We start from the raw sequence: 19,065 nt of genomic DNA on the forward strand, positions 1-19,065 counted from the left end.
GAGAAGCAGGTAACATAATAAATACAAAGGTCAGATACAGTACATAACCATTTCTTCTATCCCTGAGTAATATAAGCACAGAACGTTGCTATTTCTGAAGTAGAAACAGTAATGAGGTATTGTTTATATATCCAGAAACTTTGCTGTGCTTAAATTACCAAAGCAAATAACATTTTCTGGCATCCAGTTTTAATTCCATTGATTTATTTTTCAAGTATAAAATAATACAAATTTTAGAATTCTATTCTTTCATTAAAATAAAAAGAAAACCTACATCCTTTAGATCCTTAATGCTTTTCCCATCTTAACCTATTGTCCTTCAACTCCAAAATACAGTTGAAATATTTCACCACATCTCTTGTCAATTAAAAAATGATACAATTGTCCCAAATCCATGTGATTCCCTCTAGCACCATGTGCATCAAATATTTTTTCTTCAAAAGTCAAAAACTTCTTTTCCTTCTCCATTTCGGCTTCAGTCCCTTCTATGGAAATGTCTTCTCTATGACGGATTAAAATTCGCTGCCATGATAATCTTCTTATCCTAACACAATGAGAATATTATAAATTATTGAAACACAGGAAGTATAGGTTACACTTACTAGTAATGATTTCCCATTGAAACCAATAGATGTTAACTGTGATAAAAAAATTCATAGGAGAAACTATTATTCCCACTGTCATAAGCTTTATCTACACAAGGAAATATGTCTCTTCCACTCCCAGGCTGAGAAATGCACTCCTTAATAACTGTTTTCTAATCCCCAATATCCACGCTTTTGGAAAAGCATCCAAGAATTTTAGAATTAATGTTATGTTTACTGTTACTTTTGTATTCTGTATTATTATAACTGCCTTGAGTTAGGCAACTTACAAATTGAATGATAAATAAAAAAGGAAATACCGTATTTTTCCGTCTATCAGATGCACGCTTGTATAAGACAGCCCCCAATTTTCTAAACAAAAATTCAGAAATCATTTTAAATACTAAACAAACCACATCTTTAGTGGCAGTAAAACAAGTGGCCATGCCATCACACAAGGGAGGCAACTTCCTCCAATCAGATGGCGCTCTGCGGGCTTAGTCCCGCTCATCCCCTCGGCTGTCAATCACTGTACTGAGGCAGCTTCCCAGGGCCTCTTGCGGCTTCAGCCCGAGCTGCGCCGGTGAAAATTGGGTCATAGAAGGCAGCTTCAGTGGGACCAGCAGCATCCTTGGGGCAGCGCGATCCTCCAGCACCAAGCAGCATCTTGGGCCGGCTTTCTCCCCATCCAGGCGGCATCTCGGGCCAGCGATATCCTCCTGCACCAGGCGGCATGGCAGCGGCATGTAAAGAACCCACACAGGCGTGCCTTGGGCTGCGGAGGTTACCATTATTTTTTCATGTATAAGATGCTGCACTTGTATAAGACGCACCTGATTTTCGAACAGGGTGTTTGCAGGAAAAAATAGCGTCTCATACACGGAAAAATATGGTATCTCCATTAATTTGAACAGAAAAAGATCTTTCCAATCCAATTTCTTATCTTGGTATGGAAATGTTTCACCCTCCTAAACAGAATCCTCTCTCCAATGCAAATGAATATAAGATATTGTTTCTGAGTCAATCAACCCAAAATAAAAACCCATGCCTTTGTTAGAGAACAAGGAACTGTTACCTTGCCCAAAATTCTTCACACATCTTTTGTGGACCTTCTACGCAAATGATGCCTGGTTTTCCAGGCATGCTGAATCCAGAAAGAGAGAGTTCCTTAGACCATTCAATTATACTTTTTCTCTTCTGTTTGTTATAAATATGATGACTGTAAATCCAGAGTCTAGTGAGAATACATTCTGATTTCTGAATATCTGATTTCTCAACAGTAGATGGCAAGGGTCCTTTGTTGATATACATGGCAGCATGGTCTTTAACCCATTCTCTTGCATTTAATATGCAAACATCACCAGCACAATGTTTCTTCAAGTAAGTAATGAGATCTGCATTCATCTGAACTTGCTGTGATCGACTTAACAATGGAGATCTTAAAAAAGTGCATCATTTCGAGTATAAAGTAAAATAAAAAAACACAGTTTTGATATAAAGCAAGATTTGATTCTCAATTATACTTAACTGTTTTTATGTTGAAAGTTAACAGGTTGGATGCATTCATTTAATTGTAACAAATGCAGCAAAAGATATTATGTCCAAAGAGTAAAGAATTATCTAATTGCTCACAGATGCCCTCTAATTAAAAGGCACTTTGCCAACTGAAACTCAAATGCATGCAAAAACTTAACTAACTATATTTCACTATACTTCAGACAGCAGGAAGAAATATATAAAATGTCAAAAGCCATAGTGAAAATATGGCTCAGTTCAGAAAGGTCCAAAATAGGTCAAGATACAACTGGGGCATATCTCATAATATTTGTGAGTTCCCAATGCAACCTTTCCTGAATAGATAATGTAATGTAGGCTGAAGAAAATGGTCCTGAAGATTGCAAGGATCCAAGTGATATATATTTACTAATAAAACCAAATTAATTAAATATATGAATTTCAATTTTTTTATTAAGAATTACAATTCCAGAAAATCCATTAGATTTATATCATACTATTCAAATCATATGAACTTTTCAGTATATTTCTCTTCTTGACATTTTATTACGTAACTAAGATCACTCTATTTACCAATATGAGAATTATAGCTTCCTATCAGTTATACTGCATTTCATCTTTCAGCCTACTTATCCTGTATGTATTAATATGTACCTTATGGTGATTTCTGGAAGAATAGTTGGATATTTTAATGGGAAAGCACAGCACAAAGAAAGTGGTACCTAGAAAGAAGTTTTTTAAAGTTAAAATTCTACTAGCAATCAATTTGTGAACTTTTTTTTTACATAAGCGTGCATTACCTTATTTTCACCAGGAGTTTCTACATTTAAATATAAAATGAATTGTATTTTCGAAGATGGCACTTCTAAAGTACATTTTCCAACATAATCTTTCAGTTCTGCTAAAGCCAACTGATCAGTCACCTTAAAATCACCTTCATTAGGAAACATACTAAAAAGTAAATCTAATTCAGAAAGTTGTAGTTCAGCTTCTTCCAAATTGCTCATTTTTGGTTTATTAATGTAATTCCTATAAAGAAATTGAGAAAATATTATTGGGTACATTTTTAAATTCTTAAAAACAACTAAAGAGTCAAACATCTTCAGTTCCTAAATGGTATAATTATATAGCTTCAAGATAATGCCACAATCTATTAGCAAACAATTATTTTGAAGATGAGAGTATTCTTAATAATGAACATTTAGCTTTCCTATTTCTGCAATGTCAGAATGTAATTCGTTGTATAAAACAAGTTCTGAATGTGCACACCTGTAACTGGTGGAGAGCAACAGTATGTTGGCTTTCAAGATAGCCTCTAGATTAGGGTTCCCTTCTTGCAAAGAAAAGTGAGCCTGCTTGTTTGGGCTTTTCCTATATTTGGATCACTCTGCCCAAAATGTATTAAACTAATGAGCATAAGAGTCATGGTAGTGCAGTGGTTAGACTGGAGTACTGCAGGCTACCTCTGCTGACTGCCGGCTGGCAGCAATTCAAGTCGCACCAGCTCAAGGTTGACTCAGCCTTCCATCCTTCTGAGGTCAGTAAAACGAGGACTCAGATTGTTGGGGGCAATATCCTGACTCTGTAAACTGCTTATAGAGGGCTGTAAAGCACTGTAAAGCGGTATGTAAGTCTAAGTGCTATTGCTATTGTCCTTAACATTACCAGGGAATGCTATGTGTGGCACAGATACAACTAAGGTTGGTAACCAAACCTACATTTTCTCTTTCTTATTGAAAAACATTATGCTGAAGCCCTAATTGACCAAAACCATGATGGGTACCAGAAGGCAATATCTATCAGATCACCTGATGAGAAGCTGGCAATATTAAAAATTGAGACCCAGGAAAAGTAAGTAGTCAAGAAAATTAATAAATAAAGAAAAAATGGATATGCTATACAACTGTGAAAACAGTAGACAAGAACATTACAGAAGTCCTGATATTGTTGTGGAGAATTGAATGTAAAGAAGTAAGGAAATAGAATTAGAAAGGGCTAGAATTTATGTTCAAAACAATAGCTGCTGTCATTATATGGTAAATGAATATTGTAAGTATTTTAAAATTATAATTTGTGTTTATTTTATCCCACCTTTATTATTTTTAGAAATAATTCAAGGCAGTGAATATAACTCACACTCCTTCCTCCTATTTTTCCAACAATAATTCTGAGTGGTAGGTTGCACTGACAAAGAGTGACTGGCCCAAAGTCACTCAGCTGGTTTTCATGCTTAAAGTGAGACTAGAACTCAGTGTCACGGTTTCTTGCCTGGTGCCTTAACTATTAGACCAAACAAGTAATTGCACATTCACTCTAGGGAATTGTGATAATAAAGAGTAACCAGCAATGACTTTAGGGAAAAAATATGTAGCATTCTACTACAAAGGTAAACAGAGGTATAGTGATTAGTGTTGAACCACCGAACTGTTACTTTATTGCTGTTTTATTTGTATCTTTTGTCTTAATTTCTTTAGCTTACTGTTTTAACTTAATGTTGTAATGTTTATTAAAATAAAATTGCTTTTCCCAAAAGGAAATAGAACTGTTGTTACATGTACTGTATATCTAGAAACAAATCCATTTGTTTTTAGCCATATTAAGTTCCATATCAGGATGTACAATCTCATTCTGGGGTTCAATTACTGCTTAGAATACATGACTGAGATATTACACATTGTTCACTACTCATAAATATTTAAGTATGCTTTGCAAGTTGACCTGTTTCCATACTACATCTAACAGTGGAGGAAGAAAAAAATGTGAAGAATGATTGATATAGACAAATATTACCAAATATGAACACATGCTCTCCTGATGGTTGGACTTTCTCTCTTCAGAACTGGTCACAGATAAAATGTGAAATCATAATATTGGAAACAACTTGGTCAAAATATATTTCTTCCCTTTCCTATATCAACAGAGAAGCACAGCAGAACTGTGATTCAGTATGTAAGTTGATCAAGAAAGCAGTAAGAGTACTGTTAATACCGTAGATATTAACTTTTCTTTTTCTTAACACTTAAATTCAAGTGAAGGTATTTTTACAAGTTAACGTTTAAATCTTTTTAAAATTATTTTACATATTAACAAGTACCAGAACATCCTGCCAAAGTCAATTCAGAGCTTGTTTCCTAAATACAGTACAGTAAGCCTGACGATGAAGCTCTTGTAATCAAGTAATTGCTAATATCGACAGCTGGAATGAGAATCAGCCCGATTTGGATTGCCAGCCAAATTCCTACATTAAAAAAAACATCAACTTCTACCTTCAGAGCCCAAATGTAACACAAAATTGCTTGCCAACCATTGCGTCTGTTAGTTTGCATGGGGGACACACACTGCTTTTCTAAAAATACAGAAATCCCAGTTTAAATGAAATGTGACTAATCTGGTTTCAGATTTCCTCCGTTGTATTAAAACAGCGTTTCCCAACCTTAGGAACTTGAAGATGCGTGGACTTCAACTCCCAGAATTCCCCAGCCAGCTATGCTGGCTGGGGAATTCTGGGAGTTGAAGTCCACGCATCTTCAAGTTCCTAAGGTTGGAAAACGCTGTATTAAAAGACGGGGGTGGGGGGGTGCCTATTTTGCTTCTACTGGAAAACGAAGAACGCCACACGCTACCGCTCAATCGCGAGCCGCTGCGCTAAAATCCTGCTTGTGGTTGCGTTGTCCCCATTTTTTGCTTGCGCGCGCGCGTCATCCGCTATAGAACGACGACTCTCCGTAGACGACCACAGACTTCCGCCACCGCCGCCTCGCCTTACGTTTTCGTAGGGATTTCTTACCCAACAGCCAACGGACCGGAAGTTTCTGCTGAATAAAAGAGCCTCTCCGGAGCAAGCGCTCTATGTCACTGATTGAACCGGATTGCCCGGGTGTCGTAAATCTCCTCGGGCGTCGCAGGGATTTGTCGTAAAATATTTAAACTCGGGAGGTTTCTTCTCTACGCTCGCCGACAGCAGGTTTTTTTTTTCCCCAGCTCGCTGCGTGGAACTTTTTCCTCAGCGGCCCCTTGAACTTCTGTCTCTAATCCTTCGCAGGTGAGAAGTGCTTCACTATTGGTTTCGGCTGTTGTCAGTAAGGGCCGAATAGGCGGGCTGTGAAAAAGTTGAAGTGGCCAATCAAAAGGCCGGCTGGATGGCTTCACCTGGGACAGGGGTAGGCAACCTCGGCTCTTTTATGACTCATGGACTTCAACTCCCAGAATTCCTGAGCCAGCCAAGCTGGCTCAGGAATTCTGGGAGTTGAAGTCCATGAGTCATAAAAGAGCCGAGGTTGCCTACCCCTTACCTGGGAGAATGCGGCGGCGCGTGCGGGCAGAAAAGAGCTGAAGCCGGTTGCCCGCAGCGTCTCTGTGCCATTCGCGTTTCCCTGCCAGAGTTTGTGCTGGCATTTGGCATTTCCAGCTGTTACTCCGTCTCCTCCTTTTCGGCAGGGGTAGGCTGAGGAAAAAGTAAAGTTGCCGACTAACTCTCACGTTCGCCAGGAAATTGGACGGGCCTTTTGCTGTGCGAAAAGGCTGGACATTATATTTGAAAGTGCGGCAGTTCAGTAAATAAGCTTGTCAGTCCGAGAAGTGAGAGGGTTGGTTGGACGTGCCCTTTAAAGTATTAGAAACTGTCTGCCTACTTTCGTCTTGCCCTTTTGTAATTACTGCTCAATGGGCCAATGCTAGCTTTCTCCTGGCATGGAGAAATTAATTGAATATTAATTGAATTGCTCTTGAAAATTAACCCATTTAAAGAGCTGTTGCCCCCTTTTAAGAAGAAAGGGTTTTGTTTGTGTTTCTTTTGAACCTTTCCATTTTGCAAGCATAAGGAAAATGGAAGTATGTACAGAGAGGTCAAAACTGCTGTGTTTAATGTTATGTTTTCACTTTAAAGTGTTTTAAGTCAAGTGCTTTTGGCTCATATCTTGATACTAATCAAACATGAGAAACGAAACTAAAATTCATTTTAGTAAAAGAAGCTGCTATTATATTTTCTAGGCTGTTACACATGATTGTTATTATGAAAACATGATTATTAAAGAAAGGTGAATAATGAACAGGTTCAATTAAAGAATTTCCCTGGAAAAAGAATTCATAAAACAATTCCATAAGTAGGACAGGATGGAGTTATTGTCCTTGAATAATCCCTATGGAAGTACAATTACATTTGCAAATGTATTTGTGTATCCCTTGATAGATACATTGATAAGATTTATTAATTTTCTCAGTGTTAAACAGCTCTGAATTAAATATGTTGAGACTGTGGCCTGATCCCATTCAATGTACACAAAATTATACTTTAAACTGCTGTTGCTGAATTTAAAATTCACTTTGCTTAATCACAAAGATTAGTATTTAAAAGCTACTAGGGAGACATCCATGAATCTGTATTGAGATAGAATATTTCCCAAAGCAGTTTGTCACAATTTGCTTTGTATAGATATATGTAAAATGCTTAGTTCCCTTAATAAATGCAACAGAAAGGAAGCAGAAATGTACATTTCCTCCTTTCTTGTATATAATACAACACATTCATTGCTATTTACAGGTTTTAAAATTTTATTGGAAAATAATCTGTTTTCTTTTATAGTTTGATGTGAAATTAAAGCCTATATTGCTATAATGGGAAAGAAGCGCACAAAAGGAAAAAATATTCCCGCAGATGTCTCACCAGATGTTCTGGGTATGCATAACATATATAGATAATTTGTTTAAGTTGCACTGCTATGGAGAACAGTAAGATTTTACTCCTTGGCAAAATGGTTAATGTGACCTTGAGATTAAGATTATCCAATTAAGATTCAACTTCCATAGAGTGAAACAATATTTATGGGTAAACATGTCTATCTTAGTCCATATTTAAGGCATAAGCCCATATGTTTCAGTAATCTAGTTTTCAGATAATTAGCATCAAATTAAAATACAATGGCCTAGAGACAGCAATATCCAGGAGCTACTTTTCAGATAAGTACTATATCTAAGAGCCATTGACAAACACATCACATAATGAATGGTTCAGATTTCTGAAGGGGATTGGTTACTTTTTCTTCTCTCTCTCTCTCTCTCTCTCTCTCTCTCTCTCTCTCTCTCTCTCTCTCTCTCTCTCTCTCTCTCTCTCTGTGTGTGTGTGTCTGTGTGTCTGTGTGTCTGTGTGTGTCTGTGTGTCTGTGTGTGTAGGGCAGTCAGTTTCTTAGAAGCTTGTTACTGACAGCCAGCTGATCTTTGGCCATATCTTATGGACTCTAAATAATATATATTTAAAGCCCCTTTAATGTTGATTCTTATTCTGTGTAAAATTTCTCACAGGACCAACATGCAAGCACCTTCGCAAAGGATTGGAACAAGGTCTTCTGAAAAAAGTGTTGCAGACTGTGGACTTGAATTCCTGCCAGGATTGCCAGATAGATGACAATAAGACAGATGAAAAATCTGATAAGAGTGCAGAAGACAAACCATCAATATGGTTATGTTTAAAATGTGGCCATAGGGTATGTCCCAGTTACTATTACTAAGGAAAATATATTGCAGATGTTTTAAATTTATTCTTGAGGAAAATAATAGAACCAAATCTTTTTGTGGCACACAATCCCATCCCAGCATCACAAGATATCCTCTACATGATAGAAAATTTAAGCATAGCTTTTTTCTATAAATTTGAATGCATGATTGTTTCCAGATTCAAAACAAGAAAACAGTAAATGAACAGATGCATAATTTTGGACACTCTTTCAGTCAGTACTTTATGACACCTCTTAAGGCAGATACAATTATTTCTGAATGTTTCCCATAGCTGTCCAAATGTCTTTCGTTTATAATTTTGTTTACACAGTTCCTTACAGAACTTTTCTAGCTCAGAAATATTAGGCTTTCTTTTGAAACTGCATGTATGAGTATCCCCCCTGATGGTCAATCATTTTCAAGTCGGCGGATTTTGATGGCCATTCCAGAACCCCCTCCCCCTTTTAAAAATATATTTCTTGTAAGTAAGTACTTCATGGTTGATTTGGAATTATTCAATAAAATTACCATCTTACTAAAATATTCTAACTTGTACTTTTCAGCAATAATCTTAGCTTCTGTTTGCAACACTTACATTTTGGCAAGTTCTAACAGAGATTGTTCATGGCCTTCCAGATCTTGTTGCTTCAAATTCAGTAGTTCCCTGTAACTCTTGAAATTGCTAGCTTAAACATTTTGTTGTGAGAGTGCATCCTTTCTCTACATGGTAAGAGTGGATCGCCGTTTGTTTATTTATGAAATTTACAGGCAGCCCATCTTACCACAGGATAACTCTAGGCAGCTTACAATTACACACATACACACACACACACCATAAATAAATTAAAAGAAGCCAAACATTATGATCCAGTTAAAGATGGGGAGAAAAGTTTGGATGTGGGGAAGGTGGGATCTGTTGTTAATCAATCAACCACCTGTGCTGTGATGTTTCCCCCATTGGAGCCACAAGGTAGCTGGCAGAGCCAGGTCTTTAGGCTCTTACAGAAAGTCAGGAGGGTTGGGGCCAACCTCACACTGGGGAGCAAGATGTTCTAGACTAGAGGCATTTTCAAATGCTCAAGCAGCTGCTTAGAGAATGTTGACAGAATCTCAATCACAAGTAATTGTGGAATTGCCCTCATCCAGCTAATAGCAGGTCTAACTAATCAATATTAATATGTCCAAACTTGTCATACAGGCTTTTATTTAATTATTTTTGAATCTGTCAAGAACTGCATGTAAATAATAACTCTGCACTTCAGTTGTCATTTTTAACTCTAAACTAAAAATATTTTTCTTTCCCCTTAACAAATACTTTGCATTGTATGTGATTGCTAAAGTCCCATACTTGTGATATTACATTACAGGGTTGTGGCAGAAATTGTCAAGAGCAGCATGCCTTAAAACACTACGAAACGCCAAGATCAGAACTTCACTGTTTGGTTCTTAATGTGGAAAACTGGTGTGTCTGGTAAGTTTTATCAAATTTTAAAAATAAAATTTTTATTATTTATTTGTATCCCACATTTGCTATTTTTGCAAATAACTCAAGGCAGCAAACATGTCCACTATACCTTCCTATTCTTGTTTTCAACCCCTGTTTTCACAACAATAAACCTGTGAGATCACTTGGACTGAGAGAGAGTGACTGGCCCAAAATCACCTAGCTGACTTTCATGACTAAGGCACTCACGTCATGACTGAGAACTCACAGTTTCTTGCTTTCTAGCTTGATGCCTTAACTTCTAGATCAGACATGTCAAACATGCGATGTCACGTGACGTTGCTCAACATATCGGAGCCTTTTTGCCATTGCTGGCAATCGGGTGTGCGCGGCTTCCAGATGACCCATCCGGCCTATGGGCCGGCAGTTTGACACTCCTGCTCTAGATTAATGGTAAATGTTTAACACAAACTGAATTGAGGTATTTTTCTAAACAATACAAATATATTGTTTAATATATTTGTATTTCAAAAATGTGTGAATTATGTTCCACTACATACTGTTCTAGTTTAATGTAAAACAAATTATTGTGCGTGTCTGGACTCTTTAATCAAACTAGGTGCTATTTATGTGATGATGAAATACAGTATAATTCGTCTACTCGACTGGGCCAGCTTGTGGATTTTATTAGAAAACAAACTTGTGTGAACATTCCAAATACAGGTCAGTTCCTTTTTTAAGGTATACTAGTTGCATTATTCTCAAGAGAAACTATGTCATCATCAAGAATCAATACAAACTTGATAAGACATAATCATTCATTTACATTAAGTGATGTTGGGAGTAGTAAACATATTGATGCATTGTAACCAGCTGATTTTAAAAATGTTACTATTTTTAACTTAGATGTTAGAGCAAATCAAGAATACTGTGGTGTTCAGTGAACGGGGGGGGGGGGAGAAATTAGTAAAAATTCAAACTGATACATTTAAATTTATAGCAACTACTTTTAGGTTGAAATTGAACTGTAAGTACTAAAATCCTTTATTCTGTATATTCTACATTTGAAAGCCCCATACGTTTCTTGCCTTCATAAATTATATTTACTGACTCAAATTTGGGGGTTTTTTGTTTTGTTTTTTGTGCCTTTGAAACAGTGTTGACTCCAAGCAATTGCCTGGACTAGCCTGCAGTTTTCTTGGCAAGATTTTGGAAGTGGTTTGGCATTGCTTCCTTTCTTGGGGCTGAGTAGGAGTGACTGGCTCCAATTCATCCAAATAGCTTCTTGCCAAAAGCAAGAAGAACTTAGAAATTAGAACTCACAGTCTTCCAGTTTCTAGCCTTGTGCCTATATCACTACACCAAATTGGCTCTCTTGTAATATTGACTTATATTATTATTTCTCCTCTCAAGGTTTTGTTTTATCTATGTTTATGTTTTGTAGAATGTTTCAATTGCTGGTTTTATTCTACACCATCCATAGTCACTTTGTGTGAGATACGCAACCATCTAAATTTGGCAAACAAACAATTACTGTAGATACTATAATTCTCTTCTTTCACATTTCATTCTCTGACCCAGATTCTTAAAACAGTGGGACAGGCTATAAGTGTTTGACATGTTTTCTTTTTAATCTCGAGTGCCGCGTAACAGAGTGAGCGCCTGTTACTCGTCCCAGCTTCTGCCAACCTAGCAGTTCGAAAGCATGTAAAAATGCAAGTAGAAAAATAGGGACCACTACGGTGGGAAGGTAACAGTGTTCCGTGCACCTTTGGCGTGTAGTCATGCCGTCCACATGACCACGGAGACGTCCTCGGACAAGCGCTGGCTCTTCAGCTTTGAAACGGAGATGAGCACCGGCCCCTAGAGTTGGAAACGACTAGCATGCATGTGCGGGGGAACCTTTACCTTTACCTTTTTAAATTACATCATTGGGATGTCAGATTGTTTTTACAGGAAATGTCCTTTTTTACTATTGCTTATTCATAATGCTATAGGGCAAAACGTGTAGTATAAATGTATACAGTATTAATATACTAAAGACTTTTTAAAAATTTTAAAATGACTACAATGTCAGGATGGTACCGCTAACTGAAACTTGATGGACTTGTTTAAAGATCCTATTTTTTCTGTGTTAGCTATAAGGTTTCAGGCTGAAAGGCAAATGTATCAGCTTTGATTAGCTCTCTATGAATCCAACCACCTAATCTACTTTAAATTAATTGTTTGAGGGGTAACTATTTGAAATTATATGTTTATAGTACTTGTTTTTGCTTTAAATAACATTGCAATTGCTCTACTTTATCCTTGTGGAGTGCTAAACAATTTTCATTTTGATTTATTGTATTTTTAAAAAATATTTTTTAGCTTCTAAAAATGAAGAAAACAAACCTTTGGAAAACAAAAAACTTAAAGACCACAAAAATGAGGAAGAGAAGGAGAAGAAGGAAGTCTTGTTCAAAGATAATAAAAACCAATTAAATGGCAATTCAGAAGTGACGGTGAAAGGTCTTAGCAACCTAGGAAATACATGTTTTTTTAATGCAGTTTTGCAGGTATGATATAAATTAATCATTCTGAGAACTTTATTGCATCATACCTTACGATTGTATTGGGAAAAACTAAAATATTGCTACTTACCAGCTTTGTTTTTGTTAATTTTAATATGGAAATCCGTATCTTGTAAAATTACATTCCAGATTCTTTTCCATTTTAATTTTGGGAGCCCTTTTAACAGCAGCACTTAGGAGTGTGTTAGAATAGCGGGTGTTCATAAATTTATAAAAGTTTTGATGACCCAATCTTTACTGGGTCATCTTTCATTTAATTCTATTCTAAATATGTATTTCATTTTATATATAAAACCTACTAATTTGTATGTCTAATTAACTCTTGTTACAAAGTTTTATTCCAGTCTTTATTTAAATGCTGCTATACAGGTACATTAAATTAAATTACATTAAAATCTGGTTATAAGTTTTTATGATTGTAAGTTAAGGCACCTCTAGGTCTAAAATTAATTTTCCGATCTTTTTTGCCGGGGTCATTAAGTGAACACCATGGACATTAAGCCATCCCATTTATTTCAATGGGTGGGTTTTTTTGCCAGAAGCCAGCAAAAAACATGGAAAATTGCAGTCATGTGTCCACAGAACACTGTGACTTGTCATAAAGCTGACCCAGTCAGCCTGCAGTCACATTTAGGATATTTATGATATTTACCATAAAGCACCCATTCTGTGGCCACTATAATTTTCAATAGTCATAAAGCAACCTTTGAAAGTCATAAGTCAAGGACTATATGCAGAATCATTTGTAAAAGCAATGTGGAAAAACTATGGAGAACAAGACATTTTTTACAGCAAATTCTATTAAATTTATATAATAAATTATAGTGTATAGCCTTTTGAACATAAATAAAAGATATGTATCTTTTGAGGTTTTAAATTTGTAAACAATTCATCTCCCCCCCCCATAGAATCTATCACAAACATCAGTTCTGAGAGAGTTGCTGAAAGAAGTAAAAATGCCTGATTCAACCATTATACTTGAGCCACCAGAGTTCTCAATTACGGTATGAAAGTTGCTGTTTGAAATGTATTAAACCTAATTATGGATAGATTTAAATTCACTAAGCAAATGTTGCTGTTATTTCATAGATAGATTCTAAAGACAGAAAATAATCAGGGCATTGATTCTTTGATCTTACTTCAAATGCAGTACTAAATTGCATTGTTTATGTGAACAAAGACTTATGCCTCTCACCCATTCTTTGAAAAGGCTGAGGAGAGAATAAAAATGTTGGATAACAGGGTCTTTTTATTATGCTTCAGAGAAAGGGCCTTGAAGTTGACTTTTTGAAGTTTGAATCTGGATTTTCTTTTTTAGGCAAAGTTAACTATAATTTATCTCTTTGCTTTTCAAAAACATTAAGTTCTTAGTGGTGGGAAGAGAAATGTAACAGGGCTGTAACACATTTATTTATTATTTATTTATTTATTTAATTTGTATACCGCCCTTCTCCCGAAGGACTCAGGGCAGTGAACAGGGCAATACATAATAAAAACAAGATACAAAAATTAAAAATTATTAAAAAGTAATTAAACAGTGATGCCCGTAATAAATTAGTATAGATTAAAAGTTAAGGCCAATTTATAAAACCCAACCCCATCCCATCAGGTCAGGCCGGCTTGTTCAAAAAAGTGGGTTTTGAGATCGCGCTGGAAGGAGCGGAGGTCAGGCGCCGTCCGGAGCTCGACCGGAAGATGGTTCCATAAATCCGGTGCGCCCACAGAGAAGGCCCTCCCCCTGGGGGCCACCAGTCGGCATTCTTTGACCGGTGGCACCCTGAGGAGGCCCTCTCTGTGGGAGCGTACTGGGCGGAGGGAAGTTGACGCCGGCCACAGGTGCTCCCCAAGGTATTCCGGACCCATGCCATGTAGGGCTTTGTAGGTCATTACTAACACCTGTAACTGCATTTTTTTTTCTGACACAAAATTGTAATGTCAAGCTAGTACGGTACTTTAAATTGTGCCAGAAAGTAACAGTAAAACTGAGTTAACTTAAACATTAAAATATTTGATGATCATGAAGAGACTCCAATGTAAATGAGGAGAGAGCTTGAACTTTGTCTCAGTTCTTTTTGAAGTTCAGTCCATTATTCCTACAAAAATATATGCATCTTTTGCTTCAGAGAATCAATTGTCTGGCTTTTCCAGCTCATATCAGAAGAAACAATAATAATCTATCAAACTCATACCCACACAATTCCCAATAATTTTGGAAAGGCTCACAACAGCCAAAGGAATTACGACAAAATTAGTAAAAGATAATCAGGTGGACACATCAGCTGGAATGAAGCAAGCGTTCTCACTCCCCCTCACCAAAGGCCTAGGTTAAAAGCCAGGTCTTTACTGGTCTTCTGAACTGGGGGGGAGGGGGGCATCTGGAATGAGAGCTACTACAGCAGACATGTCAAACACAAGGCCCGGGGGGCGGATCCGGCCCGCAAAGTGGTTTCATGTGGCCCACGACGCCATCCTGGAAACAGTGAGGGAACAGCCCCCACTGCCTTGGCCCTGGCCCAGAGACCCTCCTTCTGCCAGAGACCCTCAGATCTGTCCCACTCCTGCCCAGGCCCCCATAGGCACCCTTGATGCGAATGATGTAGAGCTGGCCACGCCCACCCAGTAGGCCATACACACTCTAGCCACACCCACCCAGTAGGCCACACCCACCCTGGCCACACCCACCCGGCCCCCTGAGGGCAACCGCAATGCTGATGCGGCCCTCAATGAAATTGAGTTTGACACCCCTGTACTACAGAGAAGGTGCAATTCCAGGATATCAATAGATGATATTGTTTAATAAAAGGCAGCTCAAGTACGTCAATGCTGCAATATTGAAGTAGCCAAGCAGACACTATGGGAGACAGGAATCTCTCAAGTAACCGGGCCCTATACCACGTACAGTGTTTATAGATAACAGCTAGCATTTTGAATCGTACCCAGAAGCAAACCGACAGGTTCTGCATCTCACAAAGCAGAGAGGTTATATGGGCATAACCAAAGCATGTCCATCACTGCTCACACTGTTGAATTCTAGAACAGTTGAAGCTTGTGAGTGGGGATCAAGGACAATCTCATTTTGAGCATGTTGAAGTAGTCAAGCTAGGAGGTGACCGGGACATGAGTCATGTTTGAAGGGTCTCTGATTTTGGAAACAAGAAACTGTTGAGCAAAGTCCTTCGTGTCCACAGTTGCCACCTGCTCTGCAAGTCCAGGAAGAAAACCCAGATTGCATACCACGTTTGAAGACAGAAATGCTACCCCATCTAACATCAAGGGTGGAATATACCCAGATCTGGGTGGCCCAAATACCCAGACCCACCCAGTCTTGTTAGGACTCAGTTGGAGACAGTTAACTCCCTGTCCAAATTCACGCAGACAAAGTTGACAGCCTTAGTTGGCTAGACCAAGGTCAAGAGATATAACTAGATATCATCAGCATGCGGATGATATCAAACCCTAAATATAAAAACATAAACCCCAAACAAAAGCAGCATAAATGAATGCATAAAATATGCGTGTATTTATAGTAGTTTCTTTATATTTGCCTTTAGGAACCTTTGGAAGTAATGCTTGATCCTCCAAGACCTCTAACTCTAGCAATGTGCCAGTTTTTGGCAGAAATGCAAGAGACAAAAAAACGATCTGTGATCCCTAAAGAACTTTTCTCCCAGATTTGTAAAAAGTGAGTATTTTATTTATAAAATTATAAAAGTACTGTTTAAGCAGATATATTTTGTGTAATTTTGGATCTATTTAATTTTAAATCGATCAGAATACAAAACTAGAATTTGCATTTTTATTATCTATTTGTACATTTATCCATATATTTATCATTCATTAGAGCATATCTAAACTAGAGAGAAAGATTTTGATAAGTTCAAAGGAGCTAGCAGATTGTTTTATTTTATTTTATTTTATTTACAATTGGCTTAAAGCAATGTATGAATCTAATTCAACATCAGCTTCTTACCCAATCATAAGAATGGACTGGGACTTTAAATTTTGGAAGAGTGCAGTATTACATACTAAGCTAGCATGTATATTTAAGAGAGTTATCTGTATGTAGAATTTATTTATTATAATTTACGTTACACTCAATGTCTCAGTGACAATTATATTATTTTTATAATATGCTAATTTATTTAAATTGTTATAACTTTTTTCACTGATCAGCTAAATATTAAAGTGAAGTTATCAATTGCTATCAGACAATTTCAAGATGACAATTTACTTATAAATATATAAGGATTTCTGTATTGTATGCATTTAACAAGGAATTAATGTAGCTTTTTAGAAAGATATGCATAAAATTATACTGTGAAAATCTTTAAACACTATTTTTGTGAATGTCAGATTGTATCAGGAATAATACAATGAAATAAGCTGTTTCATATAAGAACAATATTTGTACTTATAACACCTTATAACAGACATGTCAAACACAAGGCCCGGGGGCCGGATGCGGCCCACAAAGTGGTTTCATGCGGCCTGCGAAGCCATCCTGGAAACAGTGAGGGAATGACCCCCACTGCCTTGGCCCTGGCCCAGAGACCCTCCTTCTGCCAGAGACCCTCAGATCTGTCCCACTCCTGCCCAGGCCCCCATAGGCACCCTTGATGCGAACGATGTAGAGCTGGCCACGCCCACCCAGTAGGCCATATGCACTCTAGCCATGCCCACCCAGTAGGCCACGCCCACCCAGGCCATACCCACCCAGCCCCCTAAGGGCAACCGCAATGCTGATCCGGCCCTCAATGAAATTGAGTTTGACACTCCTGCCTTATAACCTTGCCCCCACTCTTTGGAAATGTTGAGTTCATGTGTGATTTTTCTGTACCACTTTTTTTCCTTTTTTATAATATTTATACAGAAAGTATTGCACTTTCCTTAATCTGTATCTGCATATTTCACAATAGAGCAACACGATTCAAAGGGTATCAGCAGCAGGACAGCCAGGAGTTGCTTAGATATCTGTTGGATGGGATGAGAACTGAAGAAATCCAAGTAAGTATTTCATGATGAATCATTATTGTAATTTTATCCTGAAAGTCACATTCTTCTTTATTTACAAAAAGATTAATGAGAATGAAACTGTCAATCATTTCTGAAAATTAACTGACAAAATCTATATTTTAAATAACTGAAGTCTTCTTTTAAAAAATGGATATGGGCTAGGCTTCAATCTCGTACATACTTAGTGGACAGTAGATCTGTGATTCATGTTGACTAAATATGCTCAATTTTTGTCATTCTAATTAAAAAAATGCTTATTGAACTTTCATGTACAATATGAGCAGTATTCTAAATTTAATGCAGTGTTCTGTTCATCATTCCCAGGAAGGACTATCATGAGCCATTGGGCCTATAGTGATAAAGTTATTTAATCCACCCAAAACTGGTTTGTAGAAAAATACGAGAAATTATTTTGATGACTTTTTTATGCAGCCTAACTCATTTTCTCTCCATCTAGCCTCTTTAAATCTTCCTCCTAGAATTGGAGAATCCTTCAAACTTGTTATGGGTACAGAGTAGAAAATGTGGAATATCATTTTGGTTTATTTAGTTTGCAGAGTAGCAAATGTGTATTAATATAAAGCTAATATTTTCTATTTACTAATAAACTTATCTATGAATAGTATTGCTCTTCAACAAATACAATTGTTGAACTAAAAATACTTTATTATACTTATTTCTAGAGAACAAGTGCTGCAATTTTTAAGGCACTGAATAATTCTGACAAAGAAAAAGAAGAGTTGAAAAAAGAGGTTAAAGGTAAGTCAGCCCTATCTTATCCTCATTTGCATATTTTAAGTGGAATCTTTCACCTTTGAGGATGAAGTGAAACTCTCCTTGAATGAGAGTTGTTTTAAAAATTGATCTTCATTTAAATGGTATAATAATGTTCTATTACCGTATATACTTGAGTATAAGCCGAATTTTTCAGCCCACTTTTTGGGCTGAAAAATTCCACTTCGGCTTATACTCCAGTCAACAAAAAAAACTTACCGAGGACTTGTGCGCGGCCGAGGCTTTGGTGCTTCCGGGATCGCGCGCACCTCTCCCAAGCCACCGCCGTCCGGAGACCTGCCGAAGTTTGGGGAGGTTTGGGGAGGTGCGCGCACAAACCTCCCCAAACGTCGGCAGGTCTCCGGACCTCCGCGCCCTGCCTGCCTGCTTCTTTCCGCAGCGGAAAGAAGCAGCCTGCCTGCTTCTTTCCGCTGCGGAACGAAGCAGCCTGCCTCCCCAAATGTCGGCAGGTCTCCGGACCTCCGCACCCTGCCTGCCTGCTTCTTTCCGCAGCGGAACGAAGCAGCCTGCCTGCTTCTTTCCGCTGCGGAACGAAGCAGCCTGCCTGCTTCTTACCGCTGCGGAAAGAAGCAGCCTGCCTGCTTCTTTCCGCTGCGGAACGAAGCAGCCTGCCTGCTTCTTTCCGCTGCGGAACGAAGCAGCCTGCCTCTTTCCG

The 19,065-nt window shown here is 37.7% G+C and overlaps 2 protein-coding genes across 13 annotated transcripts in view; one reads left to right on the forward strand and one right to left on the reverse strand.

The window, feature by feature from the left end:
- Positions 1–184: 184 nt before the first annotated feature.
- RWDD2B (RWD domain containing 2B) lies at positions 185–5,904 on the reverse strand. 7 transcript variants are annotated; one of them, XM_081327422.1, is made up of 6 exons: positions 5,887–5,904; positions 4,890–5,007; positions 2,900–3,128; positions 2,754–2,821; positions 1,660–2,022; positions 185–544 (listed from the first exon to the last, which is right to left on the reverse strand). In XM_081327422.1, exons 3-6 carry the CDS (start codon positions 3,104–3,106, stop codon positions 310–312), a joined length of 873 nt encoding a protein of 290 aa, XP_081183548.1. In that variant the 5' UTR covers positions 3,107–3,128; positions 4,890–5,007; positions 5,887–5,904; the 3' UTR covers positions 185–309. The 7 variants fall into 7 exon arrangements, with proteins under 7 accessions (XP_081183548.1, XP_081183546.1, XP_081183547.1 ...); XM_081327420.1 differs by lacking the exon at positions 5,887–5,904 and adding an exon at positions 5,723–5,869; XM_081327421.1 differs by lacking the exon at positions 5,887–5,904 and adding an exon at positions 5,366–5,548.
- A 60-nt stretch (positions 5,905–5,964) lies between these two features.
- Positions 5,965–19,065, forward strand: part of USP16 (ubiquitin specific peptidase 16) — a 21,828-nt gene continuing 8,727 nt past the window's right edge. For 5 of the 6 annotated variants that reach the window (XR_014026394.1, XR_014026395.1, XR_014026396.1 and 2 more), the window contains exons 1-10: positions 5,965–6,141; positions 7,681–7,773; positions 8,397–8,578; positions 9,956–10,059; positions 10,652–10,755; positions 12,400–12,587; positions 13,511–13,606; positions 16,154–16,284; positions 17,519–17,606; positions 18,299–18,374. Coding sequence is in view for 2 of the 6 variants with exons in the window: in XM_081327415.1 (XP_081183541.1) it covers positions 7,713–7,773; positions 8,397–8,578; positions 9,956–10,059; positions 10,652–10,755; positions 12,400–12,587; positions 13,511–13,606; positions 16,154–16,284; positions 17,519–17,606; positions 18,299–18,374 (1,030 nt within the window). In the remaining 4 variants the exon portion in view is untranslated. Of the gene's footprint in view, positions 6,142–6,414; positions 6,539–7,680; positions 7,774–8,396; positions 8,579–9,955; positions 10,060–10,651; positions 10,756–12,399; positions 12,588–13,510; positions 13,607–16,153; positions 16,285–17,518; positions 17,607–18,298; positions 18,375–19,065 lie in introns of those variants that run through there. The other variant, XM_081327416.1, reaches the window with a different exon arrangement.

This window comes from Vipera berus, assembly GCF_964194415.1.
Source record: "Vipera berus genome assembly, chromosome: 4".
NCBI classification, from domain to species: Eukaryota; Metazoa; Chordata; class Lepidosauria; order Squamata; family Viperidae; genus Vipera; species Vipera berus.

Bases quoted from the DNA above. Each gene is read 5' to 3' on its own strand.
- RWDD2B (XM_081327419.1), bottom strand. From the start codon at position 3,199: ATGTTTGACTCTTTAGTTGTTTTTAAGAATTTAAAAATGTACCCAATA. The intron at 2,023-2,753 runs GTACATATTAAT...CACTTTTTTAAG, and splicing joins CTTCCAGAAATCACCATAAG to ATCTCCATTGTTAAGTCGAT. The intron at 545-1,659 runs GTAACAGTTCCT...TCATTGTGTTAG, and splicing joins TGTGAAGAATTTTGGGCAAG to GATAAGAAGATTATCATGGC.